Raw genomic sequence first — 20,699 nt, 5'->3', positions numbered from 1 at the left:
CTCCTCATTTTCTTACTTTTGGGTGGCTCATAACTATAAACAGTTTCAGAAATCATAGATGAGAAACAAAAACATAATTTTAAAGATGAATGAAAACACTCCTGCATATCGGAAAGGTATTAGTATGCCTTTTTTGTAGTCATCTAAACAAAGTAAAGCCTTGTTAAAGACAATATACTAAAGCACAGACAAACTCAGCAGTTAAGAAGCCTGGTACAGAGTAACATCTTTTTATATTAAACTGTGGAAATAAACAGTGCAAAACCATAAAACGTAATGGACGGACATAGAAACACAACACCTAACATACAAAATGAGGATTTTTTTTTTACCAAGATGGAGGCTACTCTAACAGTGCAAAAGCTGTTATAATTTTTTTTTCTTTTTTTTTTTCACACACGAACATCAAAGACGAGTACATAAGGTAAAAGTATGCAGCAACACAAGACAAAATGGCAAAATGTCTTTCTCAGCCAAAGCCTCAGGATTTGACAGTACACTTACATCCCCACAATCTTCCAACAGTCTGTATGGCTTGCAGAGATTAGTCAAGTGACCAGGCAATCAGACTGTGAGAAGGGGTTTCAGCTTGCTGCTGAAAAATATCTGGAAAAAGGACAGTGCCATCTACAGATGTCCTTCTACATCACTGTTGCAGTAGTCCTTAAAGAAGTGATGTCCCACACTGGGCAGCCTGTCACTTGACCAGTACAGATAAGCTTGCAAATGATATTGTTTGCACCATACATCGCATTCATGGTCACAGTGCAATATTCAAATGTCTCTTTCTGTGCAAGGATCAATGCAATGTCTTAAACAAGTACCTGTGCAATACTAAACTATTATGCAAGTAAGTGTTCATTTCAAAAAGTGTTAAAATGTATTTCTAATTATGTGCAATATTAGTCTGTCTACCTGCATGTCCGTGATGTAATAGCTAGGTGTTACATGTGTAAATGTCTGTGAAAATAGTCTATATGTTGTCTGCACACTGAGTCCGGAGAGACAGAATTTCATTCAGTTGTTGCACTTGTGTGATTCTGAATGACAATAAAGTTAACTTTTTTACTTGAGTTTGACTTATGCTGCCCGCACAGAACGTAGGGCATAAAAGGGATGGAGGGATGCAACTACGAACTTCTTTTGCCACTTGTTTGAACATCGTTGTTACCAGTTGAACATTTTGTTGCTATACTGAACATTTAACACCAGCAGATAAGATCCCCATCAATATTTTTTCTTTTTGTATTTATTTTTAAAAATTACTTTCTTGGTCATGTATTTTTTTATCACTACCTAAAGTTCGTGTCATCCAAGGGGGGGGGGATGCAAGTATGGGAGGCGGATTCCCCATAAGGATCATCAAGAACAGTGTCTTTTTTGTTTGGGTGCTTCCCATGACGATACCTCTTGGAGTAATCGTAAGGCATTTGTGCCCAACGTACTCAGAAGCAGTTTGTCTTCCCTGGCTATTTATCTTGAAAACCAACAGCTTAGACAGTTAGCTCAGGGAACCATAGTGGAATCCTTTAACCTCAAGTTGCTACTGCTAGGTAAGACAGTGGCCAAGAAGTCTTGATTGATTCTTTAGCTGTCCAGCCTCTACCAAATGTCCCTGTAGAAGCAAGTAATAGCTCTGTAGGTTGTTCTCTGTTTACATCAGATTCCTCTGCCGTGACACTGCTGAAGGCCAGCATGGATCCATCTTTTCACGCATCCTCTGAGGCTCTGAGGCTTTGCAGGCATCTGCACCGATGTCGATGGGGGAACCATAGTTGATTATCTTGGAAGGTCCTCAAGGGATTCTGCAGATATTTGTCAGGGAGGAAGTTCCAGGTTCTCGTCTTGAATCTCATCAAGGGTCGGAACCTCCAGTATTTGTTAGGGCTGATGCCCCTTCTATGAAAAGATAAAAACTGAAGCATGTTTCAGTCTGTCCTATGGATCCTCAAAGGGAATGGTAGGAGTTTACTCAAGACTTGTTCTCTGCTTTACTGGCCCTAAAGTCTCCTCAAGGGGTTTCAGTACCTGCTCCTCCTTGGCCCTCTACCCCTTCGAAATGGTTTTGAGATCCAGATTCCTTGGATGAGGATTCCCTGTCTGGTAAGGGGTCCTTGTCCTATTGACTGATGCCCCCACCTTTGGCTTATAGTTCTGATACAGAGGAGTCTGTTAATCCTGACTCTCCATTTGAGGAACTGAACTGTCCTTTGTGATGCGATTTCTAGGATGATGAAATTAAGTGGGATTCTTCTCAAGTATTGGATATTCAGAGAAGATATTATGAGTTGCTTCAGGTGAGTACTCCTAAACCATCAGAAGTTCCTCCTGTGTTGGCTGCCTTGTTCAATACTTTCATTGCTGCTTCCAAATCTCCTGATTCTCAGACTCCTGCTCCTAAGAAACCTGACAGGTTCTATAAGGTTCCTGAGGATTGTCTATTTCTATATAAATGTCCTTCTGCTGATCCGGCTGTGGTGGATAAACCTTCTAAACTTGCAGGGCAATGGAGAGGACTGGCAAGAAAGTTTTCACTGCTTCTAATTTGGCCTTTAGGGCTATTAATTACCAGAACCATATTATCAGGTATGTTCTGGCCTTTGATGCTCAGGCTTGTCAGGTTATCTCTGCAATCCATGATTCTGAAGGCAAATCCTCTGCCTTATGTTTTTAGTTCCTGCTTCTCAAGTGGTTCACCACTCTATTAAGTGTGGCTATGGTGCTGCTGCTGATGCCTTTTATAGGGCCACAGCTTTTGCATCCATCATGAGGCATTATTCTTGGCTTTGTCTCCAGTCTCTTCCCAAGGACATTAAGGCCAAGTTGTTGGATGCTCCCTTGGATAATACTCATCTTTCTGGGACTGCTGCTGACTTGTTTAAGTTTCTTCAAAAGAAAGGCAAAGCCTTGCAATACCTTAAACATATATTTGTCTCCCTTATCCCTATGTTCTGGAGGAATTGTACTTCTAGATCTGCTTTTGTTCTCAGGCAACCTCGCCATGCCCCTAAGAGCAGGAAGGGTGGGAGTTGGGCCCTCACTGCTACGGCTTCTCAGATTACTGTAGCTCAGAAGCCTCATTTACCCGAGAAGCCTGCTGCTCTTTGACAATTTACCCCCCACACACACCTTTAGACCAGATTCCTTTGTCCTTTTGGCTCTCCCCTCGTCTTCCAAATTGGCATCTCATTAATTCAGACTCTTGATTTCTATCATCCGTCTGGGTTTCTTAATAGTATGGAAATATCTCCCTCCTTTTTCTGGGATTCCTCAACCTCCTCTAGAGCAGCTTCCTCATTTCATGGCAGTTCTAGGGTTCCTGTTGAACCAAGGGACCATTCGAACTGTTCCCCCTTTCCAAGTGGGAAGTTGTTTTTATTTCTGGGATGTTCTTGGTTCCTTGAAAGAAAGGAACTGGGAGACCTACTTTGGATCTCTCCTAGCTCAATACCTTTCTCAACATCCCTTCTTTTTGGATGCTTTCTCTTCAAACTCTGTTTCCCCTTTTATTATCCCAGGCTTTTCTGGCATCCTTGGATTTGAAAGATGTTTACCTTCATATCCATATTCACCCTCTCTACAGGAAGATTTTACATTTCTTTGTCTTTCGCTTATTTTCAGTTATCTGCTTTGCCCTTTGGCCTGTCTATTGTCCCAAGGGTATTCACAAAATATCTATCTCCTGTGATTACCTTCTGCAGCCTCTAAGGCATTCAGATTTTTCCATGACTAGATGACCTGTTGCTTCAGGCACCTTTCTGCCAGTCGATTGTTGCAGGATCTGCAGTTCACCATCTCTTTTCTTCAAAGTCTGAGGTTTATGATAAACTTACAAAAGTCCATCCTGACTCCTTCTCAGGATCAAGGGCATCTGGGTTGCAGGATTCAGACAGTGTCAATGTTGGCTTCTCTTCTGCCTCCAAAGGGATTGTAGTTGACAGCCTTCTTTCAGTCTCTTCTTCCCACGATTACCATGCCAGCCAGGGAGTTTCTTTGGGCTCTGGGATTCATGGCTTTTTCTGCTCTGATGTTTCCTCTTGCCAGACTGCATATGCAGAAGCTTCAATGGTATCCCAGCTCGGTTTGGCTGCAGCATCGTCACCCTCTGACTTTCAGTGTACCTCTCCTTCCCTGTCTCAAGAAGGATTTGAGTGCTGGATTTGACAGTTTGCTCGAAACCCAGGCCAGCCCGTTCAGCCTCCAGTACCTTCTCAACATCTGCTCATAGATGTCTTGGACATTGGGTGGGGGGTATCTCTTGGCCAACTGAAAGTTAAGGTTCCTTGGTCTCCCATCAGAAGTCAGACCATATCAACATCAAAGAGATGAGGGCTCTGATTCTGTCCCTTTATGCTTTTCACCCCATGTTCTCTCTGGGCCCACTGAAGGTGTACACAGACAACACTGCAGATGTCAACAAGCCGGGGGAGGGGCATAAAATCTTATCTCCTTAGATGCAGATGGCGCTTTAGGCTTGGGAAGTGGCTCGCAGATATTAGTTAACTCTTCAGGCAGTATACATTTCTTCAGAGCACAATCTTATGTCAGACTCTCTGAGCAGGTCCAAAACATGGGCTTATGAACAGATGCTTCACACAAATGTGTTTCTGGACACTGAAAATCGGTGGGGAATTCCTCAAGTAGATCTTTTTGCTTCCCCTCTGAACAGGCAGCTTCTTCTCTTCTGTTCCAGAGTTCCATGTAATCTGGCCTGTAAAATGGACACCGTACCCTTTCAGTGGAAGGGGGAGGTTTCTTCATGCTTTCCCTCCTCTTTCTCTACTTCCAAGACTCCTGCTGAAGATTAAGCTGGACCCCTCCCCCCCAAATCTTGCTAGTGACTCCCTTTTGGCAGAGCCAGGACTGGTTCCTCCTCTAAATGCATCTGGCCAGGGGCAATCATCACAAGTTACCTCAACAGCTGGATCTCCTCACACAGGACAAGGAGTCTTTCATCCATCCCCGCTTGTCTACTCTGCATCTGACATTGTGAGTGATAGGGTTTTGATCTCTTTTCAAGCACCTCTTTTCTAAGGATGTTCTCAGGGTTTTACAGAAGGCAAGGAAACCCTCATCCAGAATATCTTATATGTCCAAATGGAAAAGATTTTTGGTCTGGTAACATGCTTGTAACGAGGACCCTTTTTCACTAGGGGTCCTTCTTGTCCCCTCTTACTTGTGAGAGTTGCTCCAGTATGGCTTGGCCTATTCTTCTGTGAAGGCCAATTTATCAACCATTTATGCTTGTCTGCCTTTGACTCCTCCTTTGACTTCTTGTTTTGAGGTCAAACAATTTCTTAAGGGTGTCCTGCATATTAGGCCTCCAAGAAAACCTATTCCTCCTCCTTGGCACCTTAATTTTGTTTTGAAAAAATTGACACTGCAGATTCTGCATCTTTACAACATTGTACCTGGAAGACTGTTTTGTTGCTGGCTCTCTTATGCTTAGAGGGCTTCTGAGGTCCAGGTCCTTATGGCAAGTCCTACTTTTTTGTTTTCTGGCAAGGACAGGGTGTCTCTTCATAATAATCCTTCTTTTATGCCCATGGTGGTAAATAATTAGAAGTTATGTACTCACCATAACGTTCCATCTGAGTAGGTGTATTCATTTGTCTGCAACCTGTGGGTTATGGATCCGACATCGGATCCGAACCGGCATGGTTAACCAGCTATGGATCCAAGCTCTCAGCTCCTCCCCTCACCCATAATGCCCTGCTCTCCCTACATGACCTCAGATCGAGTTTGCCAACAGCATAACCACCCTGAAAAGGGTAACACAACATATGCAGGAAACTGAAAGGCCAGGGGGATAGGAGGGCGGGATGGTTTCAGACAAATGAATACACCTACTCAGATGGAACGTTATGGTGAGTACATAACTTCTAAATCTGAAGTAGGAGATTCATTTGTCTGCAACCTGTGGGACAGAGTCCCCAGCTACCTGAATCTTGGGCGGCCATCATGGAAGGATATTCCGGAGCACTGCGGAGCCAAAGGATGCTCTACCCCTAGATGTAAGATCCAACTTGTAGTGGGAAATAAAGGTATGAGATGAAGCCCACGTGGCTGCTGCACAAATATCATCTAGAGGAATCCTAGCCTTAAAGGCTGCCGAGGTAGAGACTGACCGGGTTGAATGGGCATGTACACCCTCCGGTGCGGGCCTTCCCGAAGCTTGATAAGCTAGTAAGATACATTGTGAAATCCAGCGAGATAATGAGACTTTGGAAATCGGCTTGCCCAAATTAAATTTAGCAAAGGAAATGAACAACTGGTCGGATTGCCTATGACCAGCAGTCCTGTTTAGATAAAATCTAAGTTGCCTGTGAATGTCTAAGGAGTGAAGCTTGTATTCACCCTTGTTTCGATATTTAGGGAAGAAAACATGGAGGTTAATGGATTGATTAATGTTTGCTTCAGAAGCTACCTTAGGAAGAAAGGACGGGTTGGTCCTGAGGTAAACACGGTCCGGATGAAAGACCAAGTAAGGAGGTTTAGCTGATAATGCTTGAAGCTCCGAGACTCTCTTGGCCGAAGTAATGGCTACTAAGAAGGCGGTCTTGAAAGATAAGAATTTCAGATCTACCGTAGCCGGTTCGATGGGCGGACAAGGCCTGAAGAACTAAGGAAAGGTCCCAAGGAGGAACCGCTTGCTTTATAGGGGGCCTGAGAAGAAAAGTACCTTTAAGGAAAATCTTACACAATTTGGCAGACATCAGTGGGCTGGAGTCATGACCAATGTGATAATGAGAAATTGCCGCAAGTTGTACTTTGACCGTGGAACTGCTGGCACCATCATTAAAAAGAGTGGTTAAGAAGTCAAGCACCAAAGGGAGAGGAACTGTGAAGGGGTTTAGGCCTTGCCGCTCCGCCCACAAAGAGAACCGTTTCCACTTGCTACGGTAGACTTTCCTAGTGGATGGCTTATGAGCTGCCACCGGGATGGCCTTAACCGGGGACGAAATACCGGGAGTCCTGATCAGGAGTGGAACTGGAGCAGCCAAGCGGTCAGCTTCAGGTTGTCCAGGTTCGGAGGGGATAAATGGGATGGATGAGAAATCAGATCCGGAATGGGATCTAGAATCCAAGGAGGATTCACTGAGTGAGACCTTAGGAAGGGGAACCAGATCTGTCGAGGCCAAAAAGGAGCAATGAGGATCATTCTGCACCCCAACCGAGAGGCTTTCTGAAGAACTGGGAGCATCAGAGGCAAGGGGGGATAAGCATAAAGAAGACCGGGTGGCCAAGCATGCACCAGAGCGTCTCTTGGGGAACATCCGGGAGGAGGTATCAGGGCGAAAAAACTGTCGCATTTGGTGTTTCAGGGAGACACAAAAAGATCGCAACAAGGAGTTCCCCACTGTGCGAAGATGCGTTCCGCTACCTGAGTATTGAGAGACCACTCGTAGGGGGTGAGAATGGTGCGACTGAGTTTGTCTGCCAGGATGTTGGACCGACCCGGAATATGCGTTGCTATGAGAAAGCGGTTGGTAGAGATTGCCCATTCCCACACTCTCATGGCTTCTCGACAAAGGGGGTAAGACCTGGTTCCTCCCTGCTTGTTGATATACCAGACAACAGACATGTTGTCCGATTGAATCGCAATTGTTCCCAAGGGAAGAAAGGCCTGAAGTGCTAGCAACGCTAAGAGCACTGCTCTCATCTCTAGAACATTGATATGCAGCGAGGTCTCTGAATCGTCCCACGTGCCTTGGACCGTCCGGCCTGCAAAATGCCCCCCCCACCCGAGGCGGGAGGCGTCCGTGGTCACCGTGGCGAGAGGGGGAGAGGCACAAAAGGGGCGGCCTCCGTGGAGATCTGGAGAGTGTAGCCACCACAGGAGGGACCGCCTGCACGCTTTGCTGATCGCAATGGGATGATGCATAGGAAGAGCAAGATACGACCACTGAACCATGAGTGTCCACTGGAGGATACGCATATTGAACCTGGCGAGAGGAAGAAGCGCAATCGCTGCCACCATGGACCCTAGGGCCCTCAGGACCAACTCCGCCGGAACTGAGCTTGAGTGGAGAATGGCCCGCACCTGGAGCTGTAGGCTTTGCACTCTGTCCGCTGTGAGGAAGGCTCTCAATCTCCTCGTGTCTAACCTGGCACCTATAAAATCTATGAGCTGCATGGGTGCTAGGTTGGATTTTTTTGTGTTTATCGTGATGCCCAGGCATGGAGCAAGATGGAGAAAGGAGTCTCGCGCCAAGAGAAGTAGATGCCTTGTTGGGGCGGTGAGAAGCCAGTCGTCCAGGTAAGGAAAGACCTGCACCCCCTGAAGCCTCAGGTGGGCCGCTACCACTGCTAATACTTTGGTGAACACCCTGGGGGCTGTGGTGAGACCAAAGGGAAGGACCCGGAATTGGTAGTGACTGGCTCCCAGCCGAAGCGGAGAAACCTCCTGGAGCGCCTGTCCATTAGTATGTGGTAGTACGCATCCTTGAGGTCTATGGAGCACATCCAGTGGTTTTCTCCCAGAAAGGGGAGAATAGACTGCAATGTAACCATTCGGAATTTCTCCTTGGGAACTGCCAGGTTCAAAAGAGAAAGGTCTAAAATTGGTCTTAGATCCCCGTCTTTTTGGCACTAAAAAGAACCTGGAGTAGAACCCTAATCCGATCTGGTCTGGGGGGATGGGCTGGATGGCTCTTTTCTTTAGCAGATGGCCAATTTCTGCCAAAGCGGCCTCCCACTGACCGGGTGGAACGTCGGGGAGGGACTTCAATTTTGGCAAGTGAAGAAAGGGGATACAGTATCCTCTGGATATGATCTGGAGGACCCAGCGGTCTGATGTTATGGACTCCCATGCCGCTAGGTGCTCCGAAAAACGTCCCCCGACTGCCACCAGAGTGGAGCAGCCGGGCAACCCCTCAGGGCTGCTGCGCGGGCCGTTCAGAGAAGGGTTCTCTGGACCCGAAGTTCCTGGGAGCCCCTCTGCCCCTAGGGCGGCGTCCTCCCTGTCCTCCTCTGCCACGGAAGGACTGGTTGTCCTGAGCAGGCTGCGATTGCTGCGACTTCCGGAACCACATCTTCTTCTGACCCTTTTGGTTCCTAGAATAGGGCCTCTGGGGTGCAGAGAAGCGGATTCCCACGGCAGACAGAGTCTTCCCGTCCTTCTCGCTCTGGGTCAAAGTGTCGTGAACAGTTTTGCCAAAGAGGGCAGAACCATCAAAAGGGGCGTTCGCAAATGACGCCTTGAAGGGCTCCGAAAAATCGCAATGACGGAGCCAGGCCTGACGTCTAGTAACTAGGCCTGCCCCTGCGGCTCTAGCGGCACCTTCCGTAGCATGGGATAGTAGCCGCATAGAAGTATTAGTGACGGACCTGAGAGTGGCCATACGGGTGGAGTGCAGCACTTTGTCCTCCTCCGACATGGACTCTGGGGGGGATGCAGCGTATTCTTTTATAAGATCGTGCTGCATCCTAATCACATGTGCCAGGTAGTTCAGCGCCCTCACTGAGAAGGTCGCTGAACTAAACATCCGCTTCCCCAAGCGGTCCATCATCCGAGACTCCTTGCTCGGGGGATGGACTGAGGGACTCTCCTGAGCAAGTTCCCTCTTGGTGGCCGCCGCCATCAACATGGCATCCACCGGAGGCCCCTTACTCCAATGGGCACGGTCAGCCGGGGGACTGAGAATATGGTCGGGCCTTTTTGGGATTGGCTCCATGGTGTCCGGTTCCTTCCACGCCCTGGTGGTAATGAGGTCCACCAGGGGGTCAGCAGGAGGGGTCACCCAAGAGGTAGACGGGCCCGCTTCAAATGCCTCCAAGAACACGGACTCGTCTGAGGAAGACTTGGGGGCAGACCACTCCCCCCTTAAGTGGAGCATTTCCATGATGTCTCCAAATGAGACATCCTCGGGGGGTGATCTTGGGGAGCCTTCCCCTTCCTCCAAGTCCGTGTCTTCTGTGAGAGACTCGGGGGAGTCAATGTGCCTCCTTTTGCACGTATGTTTGCGGGGAACATCCTCCGGGGGGCTGTCAGAGGACTCCTCGCAAACAGTGACCTGTTCCAGGGGAACAGCTTGGGGCAAAGGAGCGGGCTGTCCCAAGGGCCGGATGGTGGAAGCCTGACCCAGTGCAGATGGAGCGCGGGACGGAGCCGAAGCAAGTGCCGGGGGTCTGGAGACCCTCAACAGGGCCCTCTCCACCACATCAAAAGCCGAAGGGGAGCCGACCTCAACCAAAGGATCCGACAATCGGCTCCCCCTCGGATCTGAGGAGTGGATCGGAGCCGGCGCGGCGCCGGATCCGAAGGACAGTGCGCTCCGACACAGACGGCGCCGAAGGAGCACTGATCCCCCCGGATCCGAAGCTCGGATCCAGGCTCCGAGAGGTCGGATCCGAAGCACTCGAGGGCAGGGTCACATCCGAAGTACCAGGTACTATCGGCGCCGACCCACCCCCGGCTCCGAAGCTGCTCGGCTCCAACTGCTCCGAACCCGGGTAGCGGGTCGGAGAAGGAGCAATTGGTTTAAAGAAAGGGGTCGAGCTCCCCCCCAGAGGGGGGGGAGGCAAGAGCACTCCCATCTGCATCTGGGCCTGGATGAACCTTCTCATCATCCGGTCCAGATCAGCGTCTGACAGGCTATAGGTCGATCTCGACGAGGCCACAGAGGTAGGCCTAGAGTGCCTCCTGGATAGCCTCGAGGGAGATCGAGTCTCCTCCTCCTCAGGTCCCGGTGAAAAACACACAGGTGACCGGAGCCGAGGAGGGGGAGAACCAGCAGACAAGGAGGCCGGAGGAGAAGCCCGCTTGGCTGGCGGGGCCGAAACAGAGGTCTCGGCCCGCCGCTTATGGTGCTTCTCCCTCCGGTCCTTCTTTCTAGCTTCCCTCTCCTCCGAACCACTACAGGGAGGTTGAGTCCCAGGAGGAGGAGGGGGAGCCGGAGAGGAGACAACCGTAGAAACGGTTACCCCCGAAGGAGCGGAGGCCGGAGCCGAGTCTGGAGGCAAAAGACCCGCCAAGACAAGCTTGGACCTCCGCTCCTTCAATGCCCTGGGGTTGAACCCTGCACAAATGGAACATCCAGAAGTGAGGTGTTCAACCCCAAGGCATCTAACGCACCAAGTGTGGCCATCAGCAGGGGAAAGCTTATGGCCACACTCGGAGCACTTAGAGAACACAGCTTTGGGTTGTTCAGACATCCCAAAGTACTAAAAGTTACTTAAACTAAGGGTAAAAGCAAAAGTAACTAAAACACACAACAGGCCCAAACATACACTACGCTACCAGCGAGGGGAGGGAAATAAGTAAAATTAAAATTAAAACACTAAAAGGTATAATTAAGTAATAGGGAAACCTAAACTTTCACACAACTTTCACACAAAAATTCAAAATTTAACTCTGAAAACACTTGAAAAAGTACACTTAGCTGAAGAGCTTAGGAACACAAATCTGGTCACCAGTGCGGCAAACAAGATCTGAGGTCATGTAGGGAGAGCAGGGCATTATGGGTGAGGGGAGGAGCTGAGAGCTTGGATCCATAGCTGGTTAACCATGCCGGTTCGGATCTGATGTCGGATCCATAACCCACAGGTTGCAGACAAATGAATCTCCTACTTCAGATATTGCCCTTAAATCAGTCGGTACAACTCTTTTCCTTTTTCCCCTCTCCTCAGTCTGCATACCTTGGATTTGCACAGACAACTCAGGTACTGTTTGGATAAAACTAGGATTATTCATAAGTCTGATCAGCTTTTTGTTTCCTTTTATCCCAGGTGTTTGGGTTTGGCTGTTTTTAAGCAAACCATCTCCTCCTGGATATCTAAGGCCATTTTTTTTTGTTATTCTTTTCATGGCAAGTCTCCACCTGCTTCTGTTAGAACTCATTCTACTAAGGCTGTGGCCTCTTCTAGTGCTACTTGGTCTTTAGTGCATACATTTACTAAGCACTTTGGATATGGTTTCTAGAACCAGAGCAGATTCTGCTGAAACCATTTTATGTGGGTTTGTTGAGGGTTCTTCTCAGCCTTCCACCTCCCATTCAGTTTCTTGAGCTTTTTTTTACACTCCCTTTTTTAAGGAATACTGCAACAGTGATATAGAAGAACATACTACAGTTGTGTAAAATCTTACCTTAACAGCAGATTTATTTTCTCTTCACTCTTGCAGTATTCGCCCCGTCCCTCCAACCCTTCTTATTTATTCTGTATTTTTTCCTTCTGGATGTGCATGGGCTCCTATGTCCTATGAGGACTGTTCTCTTCTGGGGTAATTCAGTTTTTGGTAGTTAGGTCCGTACATCCCTTTTATGCCCTACATTTTGTGCCAGGAGCATAAATGTGACGTATAGAGCAAACAAGTTATTTTTCAGGCTTTTCTATATTGGCCGAGTGACAGGCTGCCTGGGGCAGGACATCCCTTCTTTAAGGAATACTGCAACAGTGAAGAGAAGAACATCTACAGGTATGGTAAGATTTTACACAACTGTATCCTCTTTCTGCTTAAGTGAGAGTATTTTGACAGACTCAACTATTCAAGAACAGTAGGTATTACTTCAAATTACGTCTACTCTGACTGGTGGACAAAAGAACCACAGTAGGTTAGGCTAGTATTTGCTAAAGGACACACTATGAATTCTGACAAACTCCAATTTTAGTTACCCCAAATGTCTCAAGAAATGAGAACTTGCTTGTATCCTCTGGTGCAGCTTAATGCATCAGAAGTGAATTGAATAACTGAATGGGACACTAACTGAATATATAAAAGCTCAATGGTCCTATTAAAAGTGCAGTGGATACTTCCAGTATTCATATCTGTGATGCTCCTAATTACCAGAAAAATATGAGTATTCAAAGAAGGTGTGTCACTGAGAAGAATTTGCATGCTACACAGACGCATACCTTGTTGGAATGTTCAAAGCTTTCTTAGATCTGAATCTTAAACCTCCCACTGTACAGCCAATTCAAAGTTATGTTAATTACACATAACAGAAAATTCACAGATTCTGAACAAAACATTAAATAGGCTATTCAGTCCTCAGTCTGGAAAACAAGTAGAAAAGTGGGGCTCAAAGGACTCCTTTTACTTGAGCAGCATGCAGCAGAAAGCTGTGACGTTAATCTTCATCGGAATTGCAAAGGAAATGAAATAGAACACAGTTATAACATTTACAGTAAAAGAAGCTTTGAACTTACACCGTTCTTTCCACTGTCTACCCTCTAAAGAGAATACTGGATGAGCTTGTGTATTTTAAAGACTGCTAACACCTTTCTAAGCTAAGCAGCCCGTTAGTGAACAAATCATAAAAAATAAACCCCACCAGCACCTGCCTGATGGGAGGGTACATAATTATTGGGTTGACGGACACCGTTGGGTATTGCTAGGTTTACTTAAGTCATTACATAAATTAGGTGTTTGTTTTCTATAACTTTATGTTAAAGTGTGGTTTAAAAAGTGTTTTCACAGGCTACTATCATCTCGTAACCATTAGAACAGATTTTGTGCAGGTGGTATTTTCCTTGTTCTGATTCAACTTTTAGCCATGGATAAATATTAGTTTATCAGGATAATTTACCTTGATATGGTCCTGCTTCAATGATACCCTCTGACGAACTTCCATAGTTGCTGGAAGTCATGTGGGTTTCAGACATGTTCAAACCAGGTGGTATGGAATGTTTCATGTCCTAAGTAATAAGAAAAATTAATAAATATTGCACATCAAATTTACAGACTTCAACATATTTAACAGATAGCTGTATGGAATACAAAAGCTGCGTAACAAAAAAGTAAACGTGCCTTGCTGCTGCTTTGATTTCAACCTCCTCAAGCATACTGTGACCCTTTCAAGGCACCTAATTTTTAAAAGTATTTAACAGCATCTTTAAAACTGCCCATTATGACAAATAGGACACATTAATTTGTCACTTAAATACCAAATGAATACATTTTCACATTACACCGTTGCACTAATTAGTCACAATATTTCAACCAACTTTTCTCTAAATTCTACATTCAGTTGTGTAGTACGACAGTAGTAACATGACACCATATTTAGTGTGATACACTAAGGATCATCTCATACGAACAGTTATACTGAGAAGATGGCAAAGTAATTTTCATACAAAAATGCATTACTCCTGTTACATAATGGGAAGATTGGGATCCTTTACAGAAAATGTCCAAACAAATTCAGCTTTCATGTCACACATGAACAGATCTAACACTTAAGAACAGGGAGTGATAAAAGTTTTTATTTATATTTATTACATCACAAGGCAGATTTCTACACTAAATTCATAACCCACATGTTGCAAAATCAAAGTCTGGTACAAGGAACAATAGTACGGACATAAAATTAGCACTATGATATTTAGTGGAAAAAAGTACAGTTGCGTAAAATCTTACCACAACACTAGATGTAATTCTCTTCACTGCTGCAGTATTCCTTACAATAGGGATTCCTTGCCTAGGGCAGCTTGATGGCCAGTATACCAAAGCTTTTAGTCTGTAAAAGGGACATCATATGTCACACTTATGCTCCCTGCACCCCAGCAGGAATGACAGTCCAAGGAGAAAAGAGGGAACATATACACCCAGAAGGTGAAAGGAAATGGGGAGGGAGAGAATACTGCAACACTGAACAGAAGGACATCTACGGTTATGATAAGACTTTACAAAACTGTACTATGTCCTTCTATTTTACTGTTGCAGTATTGTTTACTATAGGGAAGAATACAAAAGCTCAAGAAGAAAGTTAGGAGGATGAAGACCCAGCAGAGCCCTCAAGAAAACCATGCAGGATGACCCTGGCAAATTCATTTCTAGCCCTAAAAACAACATCCAACTTATAGTGCTTAGTAAAAGTACACACAGAAGTCCAAGAAGCTGCCTCAAGAATGGAATTAGTATCCAAACCTTTGAAAAAGCACCAGAAAAAGCCACAGCCCTGGTAGAATGAGCCTTAACAGAAGGAGGAAGGCTTTCCCATGAAAAGAGTACCGACAGGAAATGGCTTTAGAAATCCAAGAAGAAATGGTTTGCTTGAAAACCTAAGCCCTAGGATGAAAAGAAACAAAAAGTGGCTCAGACTAACAAATGGCTGTAGCTTTATCCAAATAATATTGGAGTTGTCTTTGCAAATCCGTGTGAAGAACCTACTCAACTTGTGGAGGAGGGAAAAAAGTGGACAAATGAATAAACTGATTAAGAGACAACTCATTAACCACCCTGGGCATAAAGGAAGGATTAGTATGAAGGGACATTCTGTCCTTATGAAAAGCCAGAAAGGAAGAAGCAGCTCAGACACCCGTCTGGCTAATGTAAGGGCCGAAAGAACAACAGTCTTCCAAAGACAATGCTGTAAGGAAGCTGAACCTGCAGGCTCAAAAGGAGCCAGAGTAAATTTTTTCAGGACAAAATTAAGATCCCAGGAAAGAGGAATAGGGTTACTGGGAGGCCTAATATGAAGGGTGTCTTTAAGAAATTGTTTGACCTCAAATCTAGAAGCTTAAGGGGGAGTCAAAGGCCAACAAGAAGAAATAGCTGACAGGTGGGCTTTAACAGAAGGAGTATGCCAACCCAGCATTGAGCAATTCACACAAATAAGAGAGAACCAAAGGAAATTCCACAGAAAGTGGATCTAAGTTGAAAAAGACCAGACAGGAAACCTCTTCCATATGGATAAATAAGATTTTCTGGTAGAGCATTTTCTGGCCTCCTGCAGAACCCAAAGCACATCCTCAGAAAAAGGTGCCTAAAAGGGATCAAAACCCTATCATCCACAGTGTCAATTGAAGAGTGGCCAAGTGGGGATGGAGGAAAGACCTCTTGTCCTGTGTCAGTAGGTCCACCCTGTGAGGAAACTTGTGATGATTGCAGAAGAGGAGAGATCTAATGTTGTCTAGGCCAAAAGGAAGTCACTAACAAGACTTTGGGAGCATCCTGTTCTATCTCGAACATAACAAGTGGTACGAGAAGAAGGAGAGGGAAGGCATAAAGAAACCTCCCCTTCCAGGAAAAAGAGAGGGAGTCCACCTTTCAAGCCAGATGATTTGGGACTCTCCAAAAGAGAGGAAGTTGTCTAAGAGGAGAGGCAAAAAGTTCTACTTGAGGAGTACCCCACCGTTGAACAATGTCCAGAAACACATCTCTGTGAAGCATCCACTTGTGAGTTTGTTATGGACCTGCTCAGAGAGTCTGCCACAATGTTCTGATCTGAAGGAACATAAACAGCCTGAAGAGTCACCTGATACTGGACAGCTAGATCTGAAACCTGAGCAGCTAGTCTGTACAAGAGAGAAGAACCCCCCCCCCCATTGCTTGTTGATGTACCACATCACTGTGGTATTGTCTATGAAGATTTTGAGGGGTCCTGGTAGGAAACAGAGAATGAAAAGCCAGAAGTACTAGGAGAAGCACTCTCATCTATTTGATATTGGTGTGGTCCTTCTTTAAATGAAGAGGCCAGAGGCCCTGCACTTTCAGAGGACCAAAGGAGGCCCCCATTGCACATCTGACGCATCTGAAAAGAGTTCCTGAGTGGAGACTGGAGGTTGAAAAGGCAGCCCTGGTTTGATAGACAACTGATGAATCCACCAGTGAAGTTCTAGTCTGAGGCATGGGATAAGGGGAATTGGAAAATCCAAAGGATGAGAATGTTGAAGCCAAACTGACTTTAGGAACCATTTCTCATATGAAGCTTGACCAGAAGAAGCATAGGAAAAGCAGAAGCCATGTATCCCAGAGCCCTGAGAAACTCTCTTGCTGTAATGGAGTCCAGAGGAGATTGACATTCTTGAGACCTAGAGAAACTAGGAAAGCCTGAGGAAGAAGAGGAAGCAAGGTTTGAAGAGATATCATCTGAAGGGAACTAACCTTTAAAAAGATGTTGAGCTTAGAGAGATCCAGAATGGGTCTCCAGGTGCCTTCTTTCCTAGGAACCAGAAACATTCTGGAATAAAATCCCTTACCCTTTTCAGGAGGTGGAACTTCTTGAATTGTTCTTGGAGACAAAAGGCTCTGAAGAACCTCTGGAAATAAAGAGCAGGTGTTCTTGAGGGGGTTGCTTAATGCCCAAAAGGGGGGGGAAGGGGGAAGATTTCCAAATCATGTAGTGCTCCTGACAAATGATGGATAGAACCCAAGAATTCTGAGTGATTGTTTTCATAGGTTCATAGATTAGTACTAGGCTAAGTGCCCTTGTGGACCATTTTAAGCCTAGCCAATTACCCCATGTGAGAATCGAACCCTGCACCTTGTGTCTGTAAGGTAAACACCTTAACCATTATGCCAACCTCTCACCCCTTTAATCAAACTGGCAGGGACAGGGAAAGATGACGAAAAACAGGAGCATGACTGAAGAGAGGAACAAGGCTAGTCAGGCAGAACCTGGCTTGTCTGGAAAAGGAGGCTTCTGAGCTGTATGAGTCTAAGTAGACTTAGCAGGAGAAGCCCTTCTACCCACTCTTTATCCCTTTTCGGAGGACATGAAGACGGACTGCGGACAAAGGCAGATTTAGTAGTGTAATTCTTCTGAAACTTGGGAAAAGGCTAAACAAATGTGTGTCAATTCATGCAAAGCCTTAGCCTTTTTGCTGAAGGGACTTAAAAAGCTCAGCAGCAGTGGCACCAAAAAGATGTTTATTATCTTGAATAGCATCCATCAGCTTAGCCTTAACATCATTATGCAAACGCTGAAGGTGAAGCCAGAAAACCTCCTCAAAACAAACCCAAAAGCAGCAGCTATAGATGAGGCATCAGCTGCATCTTAGCTGCATTTAACAGAATAGTGAGCTACTTGAGAAGATGACCCCAGTAACGAAAGAGCTGAAGACTTCTCAGAGTCAGGAAGATCTGAAATAACTTCACATGCCTGAAACAGAAGACCCAAAACATATCTGGTCACGTGTATCAAGCAGCCTTGTAGGAGGTACAAGCTTAGATGATTTATCAGAAGCATCAGAAATAACAGAAGGGTCATCAGAGGGACACTTGTAAAGGAATTTTCAATCCTTAGGCACCTTATAAAACCTATCAGGTTTTTTAGGAACAGGGGGCTGAATGGCTGCAGGAAAAGGGGTCTAACAAGGCAGCAAGGAAAGGAGGGACAGCAGTAGGCTTGGAAAAGTACAGTTGTGTACCTACCATAAATGTACATGTTCGAGTGTATTCACTGTTGCGGTCATTACACTTGGGTTATCCTACTGGCAGGCTACCCGCAGTTGGCCTGAATTCCAAAGTCCTGGTCCAGCGTCGGTTGCTGTCGCCTCTTCCCTGACGTCAGTGCGCCAGGGGTATAAAAGATGCAGCCGACGCCATTTTCTTCAGTTTTTCTTGCCCCAGATGTCAGGTGCCCCCAGAAGGGTAGGCTGTAAAAATTATGATCATAAAAAAGCATGCACATAACCTTCATCTACAAGCAAATACACCACATAGGTTGTATAGAATAGATAGGTAAAGATAAGTCCCAGCAAAGAAAAAAGGGGGATGGTGGGAGGGTAACCTGGACTGCAACAGTGAATACACTCGAGCATCTACATTTATGGTAGGTACACAACTGTACTATGTTCGTGTTTCACTGTTGCAGTCATTACACTTGGGTTGAATCCCAAAGCTGAGGATGGGCGGCTGGACCTAAATAGAGTTTGGAGTGGCTATGAGGCCCTGCAGAACTGCAGTGGCAAAGCCTGCTCTGGATTTAGGGTAGAGAGGTAAATGGTAGTGCTTTGTAAAAGATTGTACTGAAGTCCATGTTGCAGCCTCCAAAATATCCTAGGTTGGTACTCCTCTGAGGAAAGCTGCTGAAGTGGCTGCTGCTCTGGTAGAATGTGGCCTAATGCCCCTGGGCACTGATTTGCCATGTTGTGAATAGCAGAAACAAATGCAGTGGCCTATCCATTTTGAAATAGTCTGCTTTGAAATGGCTTTTCCTTGGGAACCTGCAGCATATGCCACTAAGAGTTGCTCAGTCTTTCTGAAGGCTTTAGTCTTGTCCAAGTAAAAGTGTGGCCGTCTGTGTATGTCCAAAGTATGCAGAAGTCTCTCCCCCTTATTCTGTGGGTTTGGATAAAAGGTAGGCAAATGTATGGTTTGGTTAAGAGCCACGCTGGACACTATATTAGGCATAAATGTTGGGTTTGTCCTTAGAGAAACCCTGCCCTGATGGAAAATAATAAAAGGTTCCACAGCCATTAGTGCCTGTAACTCTGAGACTCTTCTTGCTGAAGTTATTGCTAGGAGAAGAGCGGTTTTCCATGACAAGTATTTTATCTCTGCTGTATTGACTGGCTCAAAAGGAGGCAGTGTGAGTTTTTCCAAGACAAAATTGAGGTCCCAAGTAGGTATTGGAGCTCTCCTTGGAGGTCTTATGTTTTTGGCCCCTCTGAGAAACTGTCTTAGCAGTGGATAAGAAAAAAATAGGTGGGTCCGTATTGTAATGAGCTAAAATGGCAGAGGCATGGATCTTAACCGATGAGAAGGACAAGCCTTTGTCCAGCATCTCAGTTAGGAATTGCAAAATCTGAGGAATATTTGGTTCAAGCGAGTCAATTCCCTGCGCTTGGTTCCAAGCACAGAATCTCTTCCATTTTTCTGCATAAGATTTTCTGGTGCTGGGCCTCCTGGCCTCCAAAATAACATCCATAACTGCTTTAGAGAGAAGTGTGTTCTGAATGATTACATTATCCGCCATGCAGCCAGATTTAGGGTTCTGAGTTGGCTGTGCAGGATCTGATTGTTCTGTTGGGTCAGCAAATGAGGTATTAGAGGGAATGTCCAGGCTGGGCTTGAGACAAGCTCTTTAGGATTGGGTACGAGTGCTGGTGTGGCCAGTCTGGAGAAATCAGTATAATTTTTGGCTTCTCTTGCCTGACCTTTAGGAGTACCTTGGAGAAAAGAGGCAGAGGAGGAAATGCACATACTGTAAGGGCTTTCCAGCTGAATGAAAGGGCGTCCACTTTCCATGCTTGCTTGTGATAAGTTCGAGTGCAGAATCTCTGTAGCTGGCAGTTGTGAGGGGAGGTGAATAGATCTATGTCTGGGCATCCCCATTTCCCTGTTATCATGTTGAAGATTTGTGGATCCAGTTTCCACTCATAAGGATCCATGAGGTTTCTGCTTAGTTCGTCTGCCAAAGTATTTGTTTTTCCTGACAGGAATTGTGCGCAGATGTACTTGATAAGTCAATGCTGTGTTCCACAAAGTCATGGCTTGCCTGCAGAGGGGGTAGGAATGTGTGCCCCCCCTTGCTTATGTACCACATGACTGTAGTATTGTCCGTCTTTATCAGTAGTTGTCCTGGATGAAGTAGGTCCTTGAAGGCTGTCAGGGCATTTTGTACAGCTAGTATCTATTTTTGATTGACATGAAGATGCATTTGGTTTGTGGGCCATGTGCCTTGAATACATTTTCCTGCTATGTGCTCCCCCCAAGCATAATCTGATGCATACATTGTTAGTGTCTGCCTGGCAGTGGGTAAGGTGAATGGCTGTCCCTTGTTGTGGTGACAGGCCTGTGCCCACCACTGAAATTCCTGTTGCAGGCAGGGAATGAGAGTAATTACTGTTTCCAGACTGTGGCAATGTTGATTCCAAACACTTTTTAAATACCATTGTAGTTTCCTCATATGCAGTCTTGCATATGGAATTAGTAGAATGCAGGATGCCATGTAGCCCAGAGCCTGCAGAATGTTTCTTGCAGATAACTGGGTCTTTGTTGCCATGTCTTTGAAGTAAGAAGTCAGATGCCT

At 45.7% G+C, this 20,699-nt stretch overlaps 1 protein-coding gene across 6 annotated transcripts in view; it reads right to left on the bottom strand.

Annotated features, from left to right (window-relative positions):
• The window catches only part of ARFIP1 (ADP ribosylation factor interacting protein 1), a 1,064,000-nt gene that overhangs the window by 371,032 nt on the left and 672,269 nt on the right, over nucleotides 1–20,699 (bottom strand). For all 6 annotated transcript variants that reach the window (XM_044062461.1, XM_044062456.1, XM_044062455.1 and 3 more), the window contains one exon: nucleotides 13,530–13,638. In XM_044062461.1, the coding sequence (XP_043918396.1) occupies nucleotides 13,530–13,638 (109 nt within the window). The remainder of the gene's footprint in view (nucleotides 1–13,529; nucleotides 13,639–20,699) is intronic.

Source organism: Protopterus annectens, chromosome 2.part1 (assembly GCF_019279795.1).
Source record: "Protopterus annectens isolate FY-2018-M chromosome 2.part1, PAN1.0, whole genome shotgun sequence".
In the NCBI taxonomy this organism is placed as follows: Eukaryota; Metazoa; Chordata; order Ceratodontiformes; family Protopteridae; genus Protopterus; species Protopterus annectens.
This window is presented reverse-complemented; position numbering and strand designations above follow the sequence as displayed.